The following is a 19,719-nucleotide window of genomic DNA, read 5'->3' on the forward strand; positions in this document are numbered from 1 at the left end:
ATAAAGAAAAATTATCCATACTATGGTGAAAACCACTTTGGTGGCACCTTGGGCAATTACCATTGTGAAAAATTGGTTATATGTGCCATATTTAATACTCTCTCTTCTACCATCTCTTAGGATATCATTCTCCCCCATACCTCCTATCTTTCCATATCATAATAAAATAGCATCCATCCACCCATTCATAATTAAGCTACAATGGCTTGTATTTCTCATCATGTAGTGTCATAGGTTATGTCATATCACTCCATCCCATTGTTTTATTTCCCCCTTTCTTTGTTGGATATAGAAACTACATCTAAAACGTGTCAAGGATAAGTCATTGTACATTATAAGTATTCAACACATAGGTCTTCACATCTCAAATGAGTCTCATGCACTTTGCCCTCAATTGGTTCCATCTCTCATATTATAATAAATAAAAACATTTCCACATTGCCTCTTTCCACCCCATCTTATCCAAACCATCCCCCATAATAAACTTTGGAGATCCTCATACTGACACTTAAAAATAATAAAAAATAGCCCACACAAACATTTTACCTTATCATGAAGTCACACTTGAGCCTAGTTGGTGAATATTAAATAGTCATTGTGTCTTTTTTGCCCATCATTTTATCCAAATAATCAATCATCCATGCCCATATGGATGCCTTGGTCCTAAGTCTGGCATAATCATCATCACCACATCATCCTATTGTTGGCAAGAGACATGTTGGCTACATGACATGTTTGTTAGTCAGTTTTGTTTCAATTTATATTTTGCTTTATCTTTTTGACCCATGATTACACCTACTTGAGGTCACCTTGATCTTTCTATGCCTAGGTGTTTTTTAATTGGTGTATAATGGGGCATCTTTTTATTTTCTATGTTTATGAGACGTTCTTATAATCCTACTATACAATTACTTGTCTTGTGTATGCTGGAATAGCTTTTCGCACGACCATTCATCCTTTGCATTCTAGGTCATTTAATACCTTTTGTTCAATAGTACAATTATGCTCCAAGCCTACCGTTCTCACATATTTTGACAAGGTTTTGTGGTGTCTAGTATGGACAAGGACAACACATTTTGTTTGAATATCAATTCCCTTCAAAGATTACCTTGACACCTTGATTCTTTATACCATGGTGCATACTTTCCTTTTCCATATCAAATATTAGAATTACTCATAACATACCAACATAACCGATATCTCATTTTATACATCTCTTCTCTCCTGCTCATCTCCCATTTCATCCCCTTCCATCCCATTCATCTTCCATTTTATCTATTTTTTATCCTTAGCCATCATCTTTCCTTTCCATTTTGAGTGCATACTTGAATTCTCTTAACTTGCCTATCCTCTTGAGGGGGCATCATCCTACAGAATCATCATCATCCTTCCTAATCCATTCTCATGATCGAGTCATCATATTCATATTCCTCATTTATCCTACCCACTATATTTAATTCCTCTTTGAAACAATGTTTACTTCTCCTAGTCCCAACATTATATCAAAGAGTGACAAAATGTAGACACCTAAAATTGTCCCTACCTAGCCACACCTAATTTTAGCCTATCCTAAGATGATAACTAAATATATATTTAATATTTTTTAATTATTATGCCTCAATCATATCCATTAATGAAATAAATTTTATTATTTGTTTAATTAATTTTTCATTTATCCTTGTTTAGACTTAATCCTAGTCCTCCAACTTGTTCACGTGGATTATAATGTAAAATTGTCATCATGTGAAAAGTGTCCCTTTCACATGTCTAACTAAGCCTTGTCCCCATTCATTGAACCCAAACACATCCCCAAAAGTCAAACTGATTTTATATTCTATCCATCCATCTCAAACTTAAGTACTTAATCCTAGCCATTACCATAAGGATGTCGCCCTAATATATCCTTCAACCCTAGATACTATTTATCATGTGACACTTGTCATATGACTACAACTTTGAGTCAAACCTTAATTTTCCATCAATCCTAGTCATCCATCCTCAATCAGCCCTAGCCCTTGATTTTGACTCTTAAGAACTCTATATCTAGAAACTCTCAACCTAATCAAGTTATCCATCAACATACTATTAAGATCGTGCTATCATTTTTTCATCTTGTTATCATTACCATAGCAAGGTTATGTTGGTTTTACTATAGAGAAATCCACATCGTTATCAAAAATAAAATCAAATAGAATCAAGATGCATTCTATTTCAAGCACATCTAGGAGCATGGAGATAGTTGAGGTATACATTTGATTTCCTTGTATTTATCATGTTTTGCATTCATCCATTTTCAAAGTTTTTAGGTGTCACAAATAAGCCACGTAGAAAATATTTTTTGAATTTTAAATTTTTTTGGGGCACCAACATAGCATGTGAATCTATGCAGGACACACTATCATCCAAGGAAAATCCTATAATTAATTTTGCACATATATTCAAAGTAAGGATTGGAAGGGCATCGTGCTCTTCAAATGCGGGCAAAACCTTTAGTGCAAATAAGTGAATTCAAATATGGTATTAAAGAGAATGCTAAAGTGGGTTTGCAATTTGATATGAAATAATAAGAGTGCATAATTATCTACATTACATAACTAATACAAAATAACTATGTAAATTAGAGTAATACCAATATTTGTAGTAGACAAAGAACTCTTTTTCAGTATTTATGCTAATATCATTTCTAACAAATTATTTGCAGTTGAAACTTATCCATTGAACTTGAATTAAATAATTCATTTTCCTAGCATGCATAAATCCCCATTATTAGTATGGAGAAAGAAAATATTATGAAAATTTTTGAACTTATTAAATTTTTTCAATCAATAATTATTATAGATATTTTAAATACATATTATCATTATTATAGATATTTTAAATACATTTATCTAAAAAATACAAAGAGATATAATCTCTAATTATTTTATTTCTTTAGAATTATTTATTTTATTTTATCTATATTCTTTACTTTAATTTTTATATTATTTATTTTATTAATTTTGTGCAAAACACTTTTAGTAAAAAACAAGGGAATGATAGTTCATAAGGGAGGAATAAGGTCACATATAAAACAAAATCAAATCAAATTCATTAAATATTTGCTCCATGTCTCTACTTTGAATATAGACATGCAACCAACATTTAGAGCAAAATTAAATAGACCACATTAAAAAAATCCTCCTACTCCTAATGCAAAAACATATGTTGTCTTTACTTTTAAATAGTTTATAATTTATATTTCATTTAACTTCTACTTTATAAAATCATTATTGCAAAACTCTCAATAGGTATATGTGTATGTATGTACACATACACATATACATACATATTGTGTGCAAGTAATTGTGAGTATGCTAAACAAATTGAAAATGAAATTAACAACTTAAAACTACACAAATTACAAAGAAAACACTCATGATTGAACATTTAAAAAAGAAACAAAGAAGTTAAGAAATGAGCAAAAGAATGCAAAATCCCAAGTTCCTTTGATTCACTTGTCCTTGGTTCAATGTGTGCTCACTTTGACAAGGGTGCTTGAAATTGCTTCATGATTGTGCAAATATGAAACCTAAACTGGTTATGGATGCAAAATGGCATTATAACACTTTGATCATTTGAAAGTGGGTGAGTTATGAAGAAAAATGGAGGGATTAAATAGAAATGGAAAGAGGGATGAGGATGCCTCAAAATGTGTCAATAGTCTCCCGTGAAGCCAAGTGGTAGAGGAAATGGTGATTTGAGGACAATTGTTCTCTTTGAGGCCAAGTGTCAATGCACATGGTGACAAGTGGAAGAGAGGCCACATGTCCATTTGGGAAGGAAACACCCAAATTAGATTCTTTTACCAATTTATTTAGAAAATGAGGAATGCACACATGTGGGATAAGGTTGGTTAGCAACCACGGGTTAGTTGGTGGGTTAGGATGAGTTAGAGGGGAGTTAAATATTAGGAGCCATGTGCTCCAATTGGAATAGTTTTGAATGATTTAATTCAAATTTAAAAGGCTAAGAAGAAATGTTAACACAAATTAAGTAAACAACTAAATGTATTTATTTTATTTAATAAAAAGAAGAAGGAATTAATTAATTAAATGCTCAACAAGATACATTAATTAATTAACAATTAATTGTAGCAGCGTATTTATTTAAAATAATTTAGCCAAAAGGAAGACATTAATCAATTAAATAATGTAGTTATTTAATCAATAAATATGATAGATGCGATTAAATTCGATTAATAAATTAATTAAATTTAAGTGTTTGCATATACATATACATGAATTTAGTAAAATGAATAAATGTATTTATTTTATTTAATAGAAAGAAGAAGGAATTAATTAATTAAATACTCAATAAGATATATTAATAAATTAATTGGAGCAGCTTAATCGATTAAATTAATTTAGCCAAAAGGAAGACATTAATCAATTAAATAATGCAATTATTTAATCAATAAATGCGACAAAGGCGATTAAATTCGATTAATAAAATTAATTAGATTTAAGTGTCTACATATAGATGTAGAGGGAACAACATGCAAGGATAAAAGAGAGAGAGGTAAAGAGAAAGATAGATGAAGAGAAAGAGAGAGAGAAAAAGAAAACTAAGCTCTAGTCTAAATCCACTTCAATTATATTTTTTGAAGATGATTTCATTGTGTTATGGCTACTATTTAGGGAAAGTGGTATATATATATATATATATATAGAGAGAGAGAGAGAGAGAGAGAGAGAGAGAGAGAGAGAGAGAGAGAGAGAGAGAGAGAGAGATGTCTACAAGAATATATGTCTCTTTGGGTTTGTTTCAAGAGCACAAGGATGAGAGAAAAAAGAGTTGCAAGGGGAAGCTAGAAGATGAAGAGATAATCTAAAGGTAAACTTGTGAGTAGCCTAAGCTCTTTCACCTAGATCGAATAACTCAAAGAGCTTTAAGAGGGACAACGAGATAAAGGGGGAGATAAAGATCTAGAGAGGTAGAGAGAGTGTGTGTGAGAGAGAAAGGGAGGGAAGGAGAAAGAGAAACAAAGGAAGGGAGGTTGAGAGAGATCAAGAGAGAGATAATACTTATATATCTTTATTTAACTAAATTTTTAACATTATATATTATATAAAGTTGATATAAGTAGATGAACAATCAATTCAAAGTTGTCAATTTCCCATCAAGACCTTAATTACACACACTTCATTTTCTTAACGACAATCAACCTCATGTATTGAACCACTATATGTAGAGAAAATTAAAAAAATGCTATTTAGTCTTCCATAACTATTTGATGTATCCATTGTACACTATGGTGTGATTGCTAATATATTTTAAGAATGGTGATGTTATTCCTACCAATCTATTTTTATTAGTATTCTTTATTCACTCACTAACTCAGATTATATGCCACTCACATGCTTGGAGTCCTTAAGCTATCCACAACACGTACCCTTAATAATTCACCCACTCAAGGAACGTACCTTAGGATTATAGTAATTTACTCAATCAATGTGGACACCTAATATGTTTGGAGTTTTCAAGCCATTCACACTAACTATTATAAACATTGTTCATATATTATTGAAAAGAAATAGCAAGTATCTTTTCAAAGAAGTTTATGGTAAGGAATTAAAAGCAATGAAGCACTAACAAATAAATTACACTAGAATTAAGAGCTGAGATACTAACTAAATATAAGCAATTTTTTTTAAATGACAAAGAAGGAATGTTGTAAGGAAGTTAAGTAGTGGAACAACTTCCTACACTAACCTTGAGAGGAGGGTAATGCAAAACTTGTATGGATTGTTACAACAACTACAAAAACTTAACATAAATAAACATAATATCATGCAAACCACAACACAACAACACAGTGATTTACGTGGGGAAAACCCTTTCGGGAGAAAAACCCCACACTTCAAAAGCAACTCAATATATTATTCAACAATTAATAACATATTACAATATACTTGTAGAGCAAGCTCTTCACAGGAGCACCACTAATCAGAAACTCAGAGGTAACTCAATAGCCATAAGACTCTAACACACAACCTCTATCTCACACACCTCATATATATGAGATACAATATAAGAAACCGTCAAACGGTATTACAAAACCATGAGCTAAAACCACCCAATAAAATAGAGCCGACCATATCTCCATTCTAGATGCCCTATGAAGTGTCAAAACACACATCACCACGTGTTCCTCCCTTTTACGACTCATTTATGTGTTCGATGCAAATTTTATATTTCCTATTACAGGAGTCCAAACTTCCAGAGGCCATAATTTGTGAACCGAGTGTCAGATTGATGAACTGTTTGATGCACTGGAAAGCTTGTGAAGTGCTCTATCACCTTGTAACCTACTACGCTGGTTACTCCCACATTTCAGGATGTTTCATAGGGTCTAAAGTCCTCAAAAATAAATTTAAACATTTTAGTGCACCCTCAAAAATGAAAACTTTAATATCTTCAAAACTAGTTGTGATCTTGTGACGGAAATTTACTGGCATGCTTATCTAGCCAATCCAAAGCTTTGGGGAGAATTTAGCACCATTTCATGCTCAAGAGAAAACTTACTGTAAATAGTAACCTCATGCAAATGCAAGGTTGAGACACCATTTTCCCAACAAATGTGAACCTAGGTTCGCATATAGCTTGGATAATATAACTTGTGGACTATGCTTAGTTACCCAATCAATGCTCAGTGATCATATGTGTTTGTAATGCTCTAATAGGATACTAGCTGACTCTCTTTCTACTCTAGTTCAATTTCGTGTTGTAGAAAGATTTGTGTGCTTGTAGATTTGATCCCTAATTCACATATTTGACCTCTCTATCTACAGATTTGATTTGTGTGCTCTTAATCTTCTAAAATATGTTTGCCTCAAAGTATTTGAATATATGAGTGCAAACTGAGTGGTATGAGTGGTATCGACTATTGGCATTTGCATGAAGATTGCATTAATGAAATGTTATGTTGTCATTGATGTCAATTAAACTGATAATGATATTGTTGTCATGTTGTTTTGTAACCGGTAGGAAGAGCTAGTGAAGGAAACTATAACCGGTAGGTAAGTTTGTGGAGTGAACTGGTATTGCTAAGTATTGAAGAGTTGAACCGGTAAACCCTACCTACTGTTTTGATAAACCCTAACCGATTAAGTCTGGTGAATTGGTTATATTGGTTTATGATCTGATGGTGAGTGGTAATGATTATGACACATATGCATATTGTATGAAGAGAGTTTCAAAGTGTTTTTGGCACGTTGAGGTAGCAGTTTTTGTCTTGGGAATGAGCAAGTACATTGCATGTAATGCAAAGCGTGTGATGAGTTACTAAGTTCAATGAAGCAATGATCAAGGAGCGGTCCAAGCATTCTTGAATGATGTGTAGAGATTGTTATGTAATCCAACGGTCATACTTGAACCGACTTGTTTTTAATCTCTATGTGAATTAGGTTTTTGTTGTGTTACCGACCTAGTTGATTTGTTTATAAGGTCGACAAGTTGTTTAGTTTCAGAGTTGACAAAATTTTAGTTGAGTGTGTGGTTGCTGAACTGGATGATGTATTTGTAGTCTAAGTAAAGGCAAATAAGAGCATAAAAAAGATCTGAACAAGCAAGTGTAGTGCTATTCAAACAGATCAACAAACTCCTGTTGTTTTCTAACAATTACAACAGATTGAAATCCCCTAACCGGGTAAGCTCTAACAAGCTTTGTGCTATTCAAATCCTCTAACAAGGTGATCCATTAGCTTGGATTCTAAATCCTTTACAAAGGTTACTCCTCATAGGGTATTGCTTCTAACAAGACATTATAGTCAATCCCTTAACCGAGTGGTTCCTAACAGGATTTGTTCTTAACAGAACTTTTTGTAAAAGCTTTAACATACTTGGCTCCTAACAGGGCGAACTTCAGAAGAGTTCAGATAGTTATCTCGTGGGTTTTTCCCATTTGGGTTTCCACATCAAAAATATTGTGTCAAGTGGTGAATGTTTTTGTGGTTATATTTTCTATGGTTGATTTTCTTAACTACTTAATCCACTTTGATAAGTCATGATACTCGGCAGCAATATGAAATGAAGTTTTACTTATGTCAGTAAAAGTATTTGGATGTTTGTGAGTTATAAGTTGTTTACTGTTAATTTGTTGTAACAGTCAGCCGGTTTAACTTGACAATTTTTATCTTGACAATGATATTGCATTGAAAGTTCTAAGTTTACTTTGAGAGATTGATTTTGAGATTGGTAAAGTTTATCAATTTTTCTATTGATTCACCCCCCCTCAGTAGTTGACCGGATCCTTGTTCTTTCATCATACAATCATCGACAAATATTGTTGGAGTTTAATATATAAAGGATTTTGCTTAACTAGTCAAACTCCTTGAAACTATTCAATGCTTAGAAAAAGGTCAAAGATAAGCCAAGCAATCTTGTAGTATGCTAATCTATCATTATCATGCAAATGTTCATAATAACTAATGATGTTATGATGAGCTCAATGCATGACAAATGTATGAATTAGATTCCCTTATCTTTTGATACTTAACATGGAATTAAGATTTTCTTTTTTATATAGCATCCTAGCATGCAAATTCAATGTTTTTACACTAAAGTTGACAAGTGACACTTAGTAGGGAGTAGGCTCGAACCTAAGATAAAAATTTGAATTTAGAAATTAAGGGTTTGTACTTGCATTGTGGTTTTAGATATTGAAATTGAATCTACAATGTCTTTTTAATTTAAGAGCGAATCTAAATTTTCAGATATGAAATGACTAATCTGCAATTGCCATCTACACCTTTAAATATATAAAAATAGATTCAAATTATTTTATCAAATTTATTATGAAATCATATTTAAATAATAATAATATATAGAATATGTCCTTTTCAACCTTATAATTTTATATATATTTTTAATTACCAAATTTTTATTTAAAAAAAAATTCAGAATCTCCACATCATGCCTTAACACCATTCACAACCAACCCCAATTCAGACTTGAATCTGACTGGTGCCAATGTATGGGGAGCATTTCTCTCTCTCTCTCTATATATTTATGGTTTTAGTAGTTCAATTGAATGAAAACAGGTAGATCATAATCCCAGAATTAGTTGCCAAACAATGGCCTGGAAAATATGTAAAGGTGATAAATTGGAAAAAATCTGACAGTCCTTTCCATGGTCCATTGCCGCCGAAAGCAGCTTTTGGGAAGAATTATAATTTCACTTTGACATTTGGTATTTTGTTGCGTTACAGTTTAGACAGGACCCACCTCACTTTTTTGAACAAGGGGGAAAAAAGCAGCCTTGGATGCTTACTTCTAGACCAACTGTGCTGCTTTCACATGGTTTCTTCAAAATCACGGAAAAGAATGGTGAAATTTCCACACTCGTTGTACCTCTATGGACGTCTGTGTCATTCTTCACCTCCAATCTGTATAGCAATAATATTCATGCTGCAGCAACAACTTTATGAACATATAAAGAAACAGTTCCAAAATTATTGTATATCGCCTACATATATTAGCCTTATCCTTGGCATGTATAGAATACATTTTGGTTTTTTAATGGTGTAATTTTTGTACTGGTCAGAAGAAGTGATCAGATGGCCAGTTCAAGTACTATTGAAGGCTTAGAGGCAGCAATCTATGCAATCAAATACCACAAGCCTCCTGTGGAAACATTGTCATTATACAAGCTGTCTGAAATTTCAGAGATTTCAGGGTTTTATGACACTGATAGGTCGCTGAACATCAACATTCCAGAGCTCCGCAAGAAGGATGATTCATTTTTTGAGCTACTCCAAGCTCTGAATGAATGTGAAGCATTGAAATCCTTAGATTTCAACAGACTCAGGTGGAGTCTACCTGAAGTAAATGAGCTCTGCAGTGCAATCATGAGAAGCCCAACACTAAGAAGGGCGTCTTTTCAGCAATGTAATCTTGGTTCAGATGGAGTTAAACTCATTGCAGAGATGTTGAAGACAAATGACTTTGTGAAAGAGTTGAACTTCTCTGACTGCGGTATAGGTCCTTCTGGGTCTTCGGCCATTGCTTCTGCTTTAAAGATCAATGAGAGCTTGGAGGAAGTGCAGATCTGGGAAGACTCAATTGGGTCAAGAGGTGCCGAAGAAATGGCCAAAATGATTGAAGTGAATTCAAGGCTGAGGTTTCTGACCATATTGGATATGCAGTCAATTACAGCTTATCCCCTGGTCTCGGCTGCTTTGGGAAGGAATAGGAATTTGGAGCTTCATGTATGGAACAAAGAGAGCAAAGCAAAGCATGCCAAGGTGGTTGAGTTGATTCCATTGAATAAGGTTTTGAGGATTTACAGGATTGACACTTCTGGCTGTTACAGGATAGTTTGTGCCCTGGTGCGGAATACTACTGTAGAGAATCTAGATATAAGTGGAAACCATGTGAACTCTAAATGTGCTCAAGAGCTCAGGAGAGTTCTTGAGCAAAATAGGACTCTGACGCACCTCAATATGTCGAATACAAGCATGAGTGATAAGGGTGTTTATTGCATTGCAGCTGCTTTGTTTACGAACAAGAGCCTGCAGTCCTTGCAGCTTGAAAGGAACTCATTTGGGGGAGAGGGAATTGAGCATTTACTCTGCCCTCTGAGTAGGTTCAAACCAGGCCAAGCGCAAGCAAATACTTCTTTGAAGTCTTTGTCCATTGGCGGGCCTCAGAACAAAATGGGTGGTTCTGGAGTAAATGCATTAGTGCAGATGATCTCTTCAAACCAGAGTTTGCTTAAATTTTCTGTGAATGATGATGAGAGCATGAGTGCTGCTGATTTCATCAAAATTCTCAAAGCCCTTCAGAGAAACACAGCTTTGAAAGCTTTGATTTTTAAGGGATGTAAAGGAGTTGCGGGAGATGCAGTGCTGGAAGCCATAATGGATGTATTGCAAGTGAATATATGGCTTGAAGAGATAGATCTGAGTGGCACTCCTCTTCAAGCATCTGGAAAAGCTGATCATGTTCACCAACGACTTCGACAGAATTCCAGTGCTGAACCCCAAGCCAATTTGCTAAGGGACATGCCAAAGATAGTGCCCAAGTCTGTGAGAGTTTTTCTCTGTGGACAAGAATTTGCAGGCAAGTATTTTACAGTCTTCTGTTTGTTATAATTATGCATTTCGAAAATGACAGAACAATTGGTTTATTCTGCATTTTTAGTTGTTACTATGAGTCTCCAATGTATATACACTATCATGCAGTGACTCCTTGGAAGAATATTTATCATGCAATGACTCCTTGTAAGAATATTTATCTTTGAGACAAAAACAGACACGATCCCTCGGGGCTCAAAATAAGCTGAGAGTGTGTTTAAAGAATTCTATTTTCTAAACTGCAAAGAACCATTCAAAGTTTCTGATCGCATCAATCAATGATAAAAAAATCAGATATCAAGAATCATTATAAGTGTAATTTAGGACAACACAATGACCAACAAACCTGATTTTGCTTGCAGGTAAGACAACCCTATGCAATTCCCTATTGCAGACATATGCTCGAGCGAAAATTCCAACAGTAGACCAAATTAAAACATTTGCAAACCCATTAGAACCCATTGGAAGAACTCAGGGAATCAAAATCAAAGTCGTGGAAGATGATGATACTAGAATCTCAATTTGGGACCTTGCAGGTCAGCATGAGTTCCTTGCTTTTCATGATCTCATGTTTCCTGGCCAAGGAAGCCCATCCTTTTTCCTGATAATATGCAGTCTGTTCAGAAAGCCAGAAAATAGAGAGCCCAAAAATAATCAAGAGATTGAAGAAGATCTGGTATACTGGCTAAGGTTTGTCGTATCAAACTCCAGAAGAGCAGAATCACTTCTGCCTCATGTGACAGTGGTTTTCACTCATATTGATAAAAGTTCTGAGAGCTCAGAAATGTATTTATCAGCCGTTCAATGTGTTTACAGGCTCAGGGACCGTTTCACAGGTTTTGTTGAATTATGTTCAACAATTTATTCAGTCGATGCAAGATCATCTGGGTCAGTGAATAAAGTTGCTCGTCATGTGCAGCAAATTACCAGGACAATATTAGAAAGGGTTCCAAAAATTTACCAAGTATGTGATGATTTGAGAATTCTTTTATCTAGATGGAAATCTGAGAACAACAAACCAGTAATGAGATGGGAAGAATTTGGAGAACTTTGTCAAATTAAGGTGCCATCACTAAGAACACAGCGATATGATGACCCCAGCAAGGTTGAAGAAAGGCGGAGAGCAGTGGCAAGCTCTTTGCATAAAGCTGGGGAAGTAATCTATTTTCAGGAGCTTGACTTCATCATTGTCAATTGTGAGTGGTTTTGTGAGGAAGTGCTTGGACGCCTAGTAAGATTGAGCAGCAAAAGCCAATCTACCTCAGATTCGCAGCAGAGTGGTTTCACAACTAGGAAAGAATTGGAGGTCATTTTGAGGGAGTCATTACAGAGTTCAGTGCCTGGATTCGGGCCAAAAATTTTCGATAATGTTCACCCAAGTGACCTTGTAAGGATTATGTTGAAGTTGGAACTCTGCTATGAGCAAGATCCTGGTAAATCTGATTCAAAGCTCTTCATTCCTGCAATACTCGAGGAAGGTCGAAATAAACCACAAAAATGGCAACTAGATGTATCAGACTGCATCTACGCAGGTCGCCATTTGGAGTGTGATGATTCAAATCATACATTCCTAACCCCTGGATTCTTCCCCAAGTTGCAGGTATGGTTTGTTGTGTTTAGTCTTTGATTAAAAAAAAGAAAAACTAAAATTAAACTAAATTTCTTAGATCTTCCTAGAATGAAAATGATTATAGGAGTAATTTGTTCTTACCCATGGTAACTCTTAAAAAATATCAACATTGATTGAATTTCAAGATGACCTTTCTTTCTGGCAAGGCACAAAAGGAAATACACAGTAGGTAGGGTTCGCAATGATATCTGTGCTGAAATTTTAAGCGTCATTTCTTCTTTTCCGAAATACTTAACAACAAATCTGACCTGAAAACAGCAGCATCTATAAACCTCATTCTAGATTTCAAATTGGTATTAGGAAGTCTTGTTTAACAAGGCCCTATTCAGGAATGTAAGTTTTCTCAATGAATTTCCATGCTATTATTACAGACCCTTTTTCCTACAGTTTTTGTTGCATTGCAAAAGGACTACAGAAACAACCTTGAGAAGCTGCTCGTTATTAGGTTCAATGCCCTTGGGGTGGACTGAATTATTTGCATCCTCTGGATTTCTCACATCTCTTGAAAATCGCCTGTTTCAGTTTCAATGAAGCCTAAACCGGCTTAACATCAATTTGGGTAACCTCCTCTTTGATGACGTCTTTTTGACATACACATCTTGCTTGCTGTTTTATCAAAACACAGTAAGGGTTGAACCCAAATGCAAAGCAGTGAACAAAGTCTCACAAGAAGAGAGATAGAAGAGACATTGAAATTGGCAAAATAAAATTAAAAGAAAATATGAAATGGTAATGAATTCTTTTATGGTCTGTTTATGGATTTACAAATAGCTTATAGTAATCTGGGATTACATATATATCTTTTTTTTTATTGGTAAACGGTTAAGTTTACGGATTTTTTATTAAAATTATAGCAAGTACATATCCAAAACAGAAAATGTTTGAAGTACGCTAAAAGAGGGGCCAATGAGAGTATCAACAAGTTTATAAAGAGAGGCAACCAAATAGCCTCTAAATTCTGATAATTTAGTATTAGAGCCTTCCTAGCTGCTAATTAGAAACTATAAACAAAGATGGATATCAATTTCTACAAAATTAAGGAGAACTTCGCAAAATGAAGCAAAAATCATATATGTTTGTCAAAATAAACATGCAGCCCTAAGCTGACTCTTCTGCTTGAGCACGACCCCTGCCTCTCGGTCGCCCCCTGCCTCTTCCGGACCCTCCCAATCTCCCTCGTCCTCTTCCTCTTCCTCTTCCTCTTCCAGCATGAGCTTCACGTTTTGGCTTTGGCAGAAGAATACCGTTGAGCTTGGCGAAGTGTAAGAACTCATCCTCTCTATCTGCATTCTTTGGCTCATCACCCAATAGTCTCCATTCAAAGAACCTGACCGCCATTGCAACGAAAGCCCTATGACGCCTTAATGCAGGACCTTTGAGGTCAAGGAGAAATGGGTAGTAGTTAATGGTTTCTCCAGGAATGGAGAAAAGAATCAAGTCTCCTGGGCAGGGCATTCTGGTGCCAATGATGGCACGATTTAGGACAATATCCAAGCCCTCCAACACGTCCTGCTCAAACAGCTAGGAAGTCAAAGCCAACACTTGCTCTTTTGGGACTCGATTGTCAAGAGGGAAACCACGAACCTTGAAGAAATATGGGAGTTGTCTCGCGGATGCTCATTCCTACTCAAGTGTCCACTACCAAGATTACCTTAACCGCAAGAATTACCGATGGCTCTGTGATCCAGAGGAGTCTCTTGAATCTCAAATCAGAAATTTCTCTGAAAGAGACTTGACGACCTGAGCAAGAAAGAGATATGGGCGTGTCCACCCCAAGCAAGAGATTGGTTCTGGATAGGCTCTCTCTATGAAGCCAAAGGGAGCTTCTTCCATTTTGAACTAGAAAATCAGAAAGAAGAAAAACTCTCTCTGCAGTTGAAAGAAGACCAGGAGGCAAAAGAGCCTCGAGTATGTCATTGATAACTGCCCAACATTCTCGCGTTTCCCAATAGTCATAAATGCTAAGAGCCTCGAGAGGTTAAGTCCAAAAGGAAAGTTGGTGAGAAAATCTTTTCAAAATATGGAAATTAAATGCATGGTCCTTAGGGAAATACCAACAAGACATCTCGACCCACCACATACTGAAGGTGGCGCTCTATTTCCTTTCGATGGGAATTGTCAGATTATGATGACATCATCTCTTCTTTCAAAGATACGCCAATTTTTAGATCATTAATGATGTTAGAAAAATGATCTCCAGCATCTAAAGATCATGTGCCAGATCTGCAAAGGCTCTTTCATATTCTGGCAGAAATAGTGGCCAAGAAAGCCAAGACTAGACAGAGTTACCCGAGTGCATCCATCTTAGCAACTCCAACACGGATTGCTGAAATCTTTGCTAAGAACGATGACTAGGCAAAAAAAGAACCATAGTTTCCAGCTCGTCAAAGCCATGACTAGACAGAGTTACCCGAGTACATCCAACTCGACAGCTCCAACACAAACTGCAGAAATCATTGCTAAGGACGATGACTAAGCAGTAAAAGGACCATAGTTTCCAAGTCATTAATACCAATGCGGTTCTTACTTACTGCAGGAAAAGAAAGAAGATTTAATTCAAAAAAACAAGAAGCCATTAGATGTCTTAACGGGTATCTAATTTTCAAATTCAAACTGAAGAGGGAGTCGAGCCTAGGGTGAGTAAGATAGAGTCAATCATTTTCGATTACTAGAGCGAGTTATTAGAGAGGTCATCTGCCCACCAACTTAACTTAGAGTCATCAATTGCAATCTCGGAAAGAGCATCCGCATCCATGTTTGTCTTTCTATAGATATGCTTGCAGGAGTAGTTGTCAAACTCAGATAATGACACTAAAATTTTATCCAATAGTGCTCGCAACCTCCAACTAGGAGAAGTTGAAGATTTGATTGCATTGATAACAATTGTTGAATCCCCTTCAATTACTAGATTCTTGATACCTCTTTTGGAACACTTTGTTAATCCAAATAAAAGGGCCTTGAATTATGCAATGTTGTTTGTATCCCGGGAGATAGGCATTGCCATCTTACCTATAAATGTTCCTCTGTGATTTCTTACCACAGAGCCAATCCCAGAAGTACATGCATTACCTTTTAACGCTCCATCAAAGTTCAATTTTAGCCACCCAATCTGAGGCGGAGACCAAGCTGCTTTGCTTATTTCGTTGGACTTCATCCCAAGGGAGGGGGGAATTTTAATACCACTCCAATTCAACCTCATTGTACCATCCCATGTCGTGAATGCTTTATTGGAGCTTGGAGTGAGAACTAGCCTATTGTTTATCACTTCTATAACTGCAGCTTCCAAAGAAGATAAAACCGATTCAAGCTTTCTTGCTTTGCCTTAAAAAATTCTCCTATTGCATTCCTTCTAGATCTCCCAAACAAGGTAGGAGGGTGTTATTTCCCACAGGGGATTCAAGATGCCATCTTTTGGTCTAATTGGCCAACTTTGAAAAAGCGATACTATGGCATTTGGGAGTGTTGTTATTCATCCAAGTTTGGCGCATAACCATCTCTAGCATTTTGCTGAAAATGGACAATTTAGAAGCAGATGGTCTATAGTTTCCTCTTGCGCTTTGCAAAGGATGAATCTGGATGGGCCCTCAAATCCCATTTTTCTGAATCTCTCCGCTATGAGAATTTTCTTCTTAGTTTCCAACCAATCAAAGATGCCTGCCTTCGAGATAATTTTACTGTTCCAAAAAAGCTTTTGGGGGAATCCTATGTCCTCTGAAACCCCTTGATTTGCAAGAACATTGTATCCTTCCTTGACACTATACTGGCCTGATTTGGATGGGATCAAAATTAAGGCATCTTCCCTTCTCTGAAGACTAAATGCCTTTCCTTAATTGTATCAAAAAGTTGGTTTAACTCGGTGGAGGAAAGCGGAAGGCCTTGTTGGCCATATGATGGAATTGATTATGTGTTGCATTGATGTCAACACTTGTTGTTTTGGTTGGTTACCGACTTCTGGTAGGTGGATTGGATTGGGAAGATAATTAGTTGATTTCCACTGGTATGATCTGGTTGGTGGAATATGTTTGTATGGATGGTTCATATGCCTCTGAAGAATGTTTCAGTCAGTTGGTATTGACTTGATGATCAGATTCTATCTTATGTTCTAGTAAGCTTGCTTTATTGATCCGGTAAGGGTTTCACCGACAGAGCTTCATTGAAGATCTTTGATGTTATGCATAAGTGGTGTTGGTGCAGCTTCTAGAAGGGATTCAGGATGCTGATGTTGATGGTGACCGTGTTCATGCCTCATCTGATTGGTGTCATTGCTTTGGCGTGTGTGGATCTAATTTAGGTCTGGTGCTATCTAGATTATGGATCGGTTTGCATGTAACGTGTTGGTGGATCCTCCAATGCGCTTCTGGGATGTTTAATTGATTAGATGATATTTGTTTGGCCTTAGGCCGACATGTTTTATGATTTTATTTCAGGATTATGTAATGGATCTATTGTATTATCATTTGTGTGGCCGACCTAATTGGTTAGGTCTTGGGATGGTATAAATGTATGTAAGATCTCATTGTAGATAAAGTATCATGGCAACAAGCAAATAATGTAATAATCATCTGTGCAGAGGATTTGGTCGATCATAGGTGATCGAGTTGGGTTTATGTAAGAGGTTTTAGACCTCTGGTATTGAGCTTAACGGGAAATTTAATTTGACATGTTTGATTCTATTACTGACAGTTCTTCTCTTTGGATTGTAGTCCAAACATCTTGAGGTGGTTGACATCTTTGTAGTCAGTGAGACTCCATTGTGATTAGCAATGCGCTCTAGGCAGCGTGTCTTCCTGAATGTGCAGGCCCCTATTGTAATCATATATTTGCTGTAGAAGTATCATCTAACTGTGGGTAGGGTTTCCCACCGTGGTCTTTCCTCATTGAGGTTTTCCACATACAAATCATGGTGTTATGTGTTATGGTTGCATGGTATTGATTCTCTAGGTTTCACATATGCTTTAATGCTTAATCAGTTATACCGGTATAAGGTTTTAATTGCTTTAATTCACATAATCTATTAACAACTGATTCACCCCCCCTCTCTCAGTTGTTCACTGGTTATCCTAACAATTGGTATCAGAGCCTAGTCCTCTTTTTGCAGAAGCTTAACCGCTTGAGGAAGATCTTATGGCAACTAATATTTCAACTCATGTTTTCTGGAAGGATAGCCCTAGACTTGATGGAACAAACTATGGAGTATGGAAGATTCAGATGGAGACTCATTTAAGATGCATTGGAAAGGAAATTTGGGAAATAACTCAGAATGGTTACACTCCTCATAATCCGGCATCTGGCCTTCCTGCACCGACATACTTGGATAAGAACATTGAGAATGATTGCAGAGCTAGAGAAGCCCTCTTAAGTGCCCTATCAGATCAACAAGTCATGGGACTATCAGACAAATCATCAGCAAAAGCTATCTGGGACAAGTTGGAGACTCTGAATGAAGGTGATCTTACTGTTAAAATTTCAAAACTTGAATGTTACCGGGTAAGATATGAAATCTTGAAGACAGAAGAAGATGAAAGGATTTATGCATTCATGGAAAGGGTTAATGAAATTGTATTGGGAATTCAGTGTTTTGGTGGATCATTGAGCGAGGAAGAGATCGTTTCAAAAGTATTAAGGGTTTTGCCACCGACATATAAGATGAAGGTAACTGCAATTAATGAGCTAAGAACCATGCCTAATTCTTTTGTCAATAGAGATACTCTTGTTGGGATGATATCTGCTTTTGAGCTTGAAGAATTTGGTCCTCTTGGAGCTACAAAGGTTGATACTGCATTTAAGGCATCTACATCATCAATCGGCAAGCAAGATTGGAAAGTGTTGTATGAAAAGAAATTGGAAGAGATCGGAAAAGAAGATGAAGAGCTTGAGAAACTTGAAGCCCTATTTGCTAGAAGGATACCTAGAGGTCCATCAAGAACTAAGTATGAAGGAAAATCTCCTTTCAAATGTTTTGCATGTAATAAGATATGTCATTTTGCATCTAGATGTCCTGAAAGGAATTCAAAAATTGGAAGAAAGATCAAGAAGTTATTTTAAGCCTAACCCTGAATATTAGATCAAGCATAAGTATAGGAAATACAAAAAAAAATCATGCTACTATGTTGATGAGGAAGGAGTAACTGATGACTTGGAAGAAGAACCGACAAGAGATTCAGCTAGTGGATCCAACAATGGAAAAGACTGGGTATTTTATGCTATGAAAGAAGATGATCTGGAACTAGTTATCAAGAATGAGGAAAAGACCCTTGCAACAAAAGTTGAAGACACAAATGAATGGGTAATAGACAGTGGATATTCTCATCATATGACATGTGACAAAGGAAAGTTCCTAACCTTGCAAGAATTTGATGGTGGTCAAGTCAGATTTGGTAATAACAAGGCATGCATGATCAAAGGAAGAGGAACCATTTCATTGGATGGTAAGCATGACACTGATAATGTCTATTATGTTGAAGGTTTGAAGCATAATCTTTTGAGTGTAGGACAGTTGGTAGACAAAGGATTTCAATTACAATTCAAGGATGGAAAGTGCAAAATCATTAGCAAATCAGGTTTGGAGATTGTAACCAATACATAGACAAAATGTAACATCTTTCATTTCAACTCCGATGAAAAGACACGTTTGATTCACATATTGATGAAAGTTGGCTATGGCATAAAAGGTCGTGTCATGTAAATTTTGATTGCATTGTAAAGATCAGTTCAACTAAGGCAGTTAGAGATTTACCTAATATTGTGAAGCCTCGCAATCCGATATGTAAAGAATGTGAAATGGGTAAGCAAATCAGAACTTCTTTTAAGAGAATACCTGGCAAATCTAATGATGTTCTTGATTTGATTCATACTGACCTATGTGGTTTTGCTAATACAAGAAGCTTTCAAGGTGATAGATATTTCATGTTAATCATTTATGACTATTCTAGAATTACGTGGGTTTCTTTTCTAAGGGAGAAATCTGAAGCCTTT

At 35.9% G+C, this 19,719-nt stretch overlaps 1 protein-coding gene across 1 annotated transcript in view; it reads left to right on the forward strand.

Moving 5' to 3' along the window:
• The first annotated feature begins 9,119 nt into the window (after window positions 1-9,119).
• Window positions 9,120-19,719, forward strand: part of LOC131062894 (protein TORNADO 1) — a 69,779-nt gene continuing 59,179 nt past the window's right edge. The window contains exons 1-2 of the mRNA XM_057996634.2: window positions 9,120-11,100; window positions 11,477-12,714. Of these exons, the coding sequence (XP_057852617.2) occupies window positions 9,597-11,100; window positions 11,477-12,714 (2,742 nt within the window). The 5' untranslated portion in view covers window positions 9,120-9,596. The remainder of the gene's footprint in view (window positions 11,101-11,476; window positions 12,715-19,719) is intronic.

This window comes from Cryptomeria japonica, chromosome 9 (assembly GCF_030272615.1).
Source record: "Cryptomeria japonica chromosome 9, Sugi_1.0, whole genome shotgun sequence".
Lineage (NCBI taxonomy): Eukaryota > Viridiplantae > Streptophyta > Pinopsida > Cupressales > Cupressaceae > Cryptomeria > Cryptomeria japonica.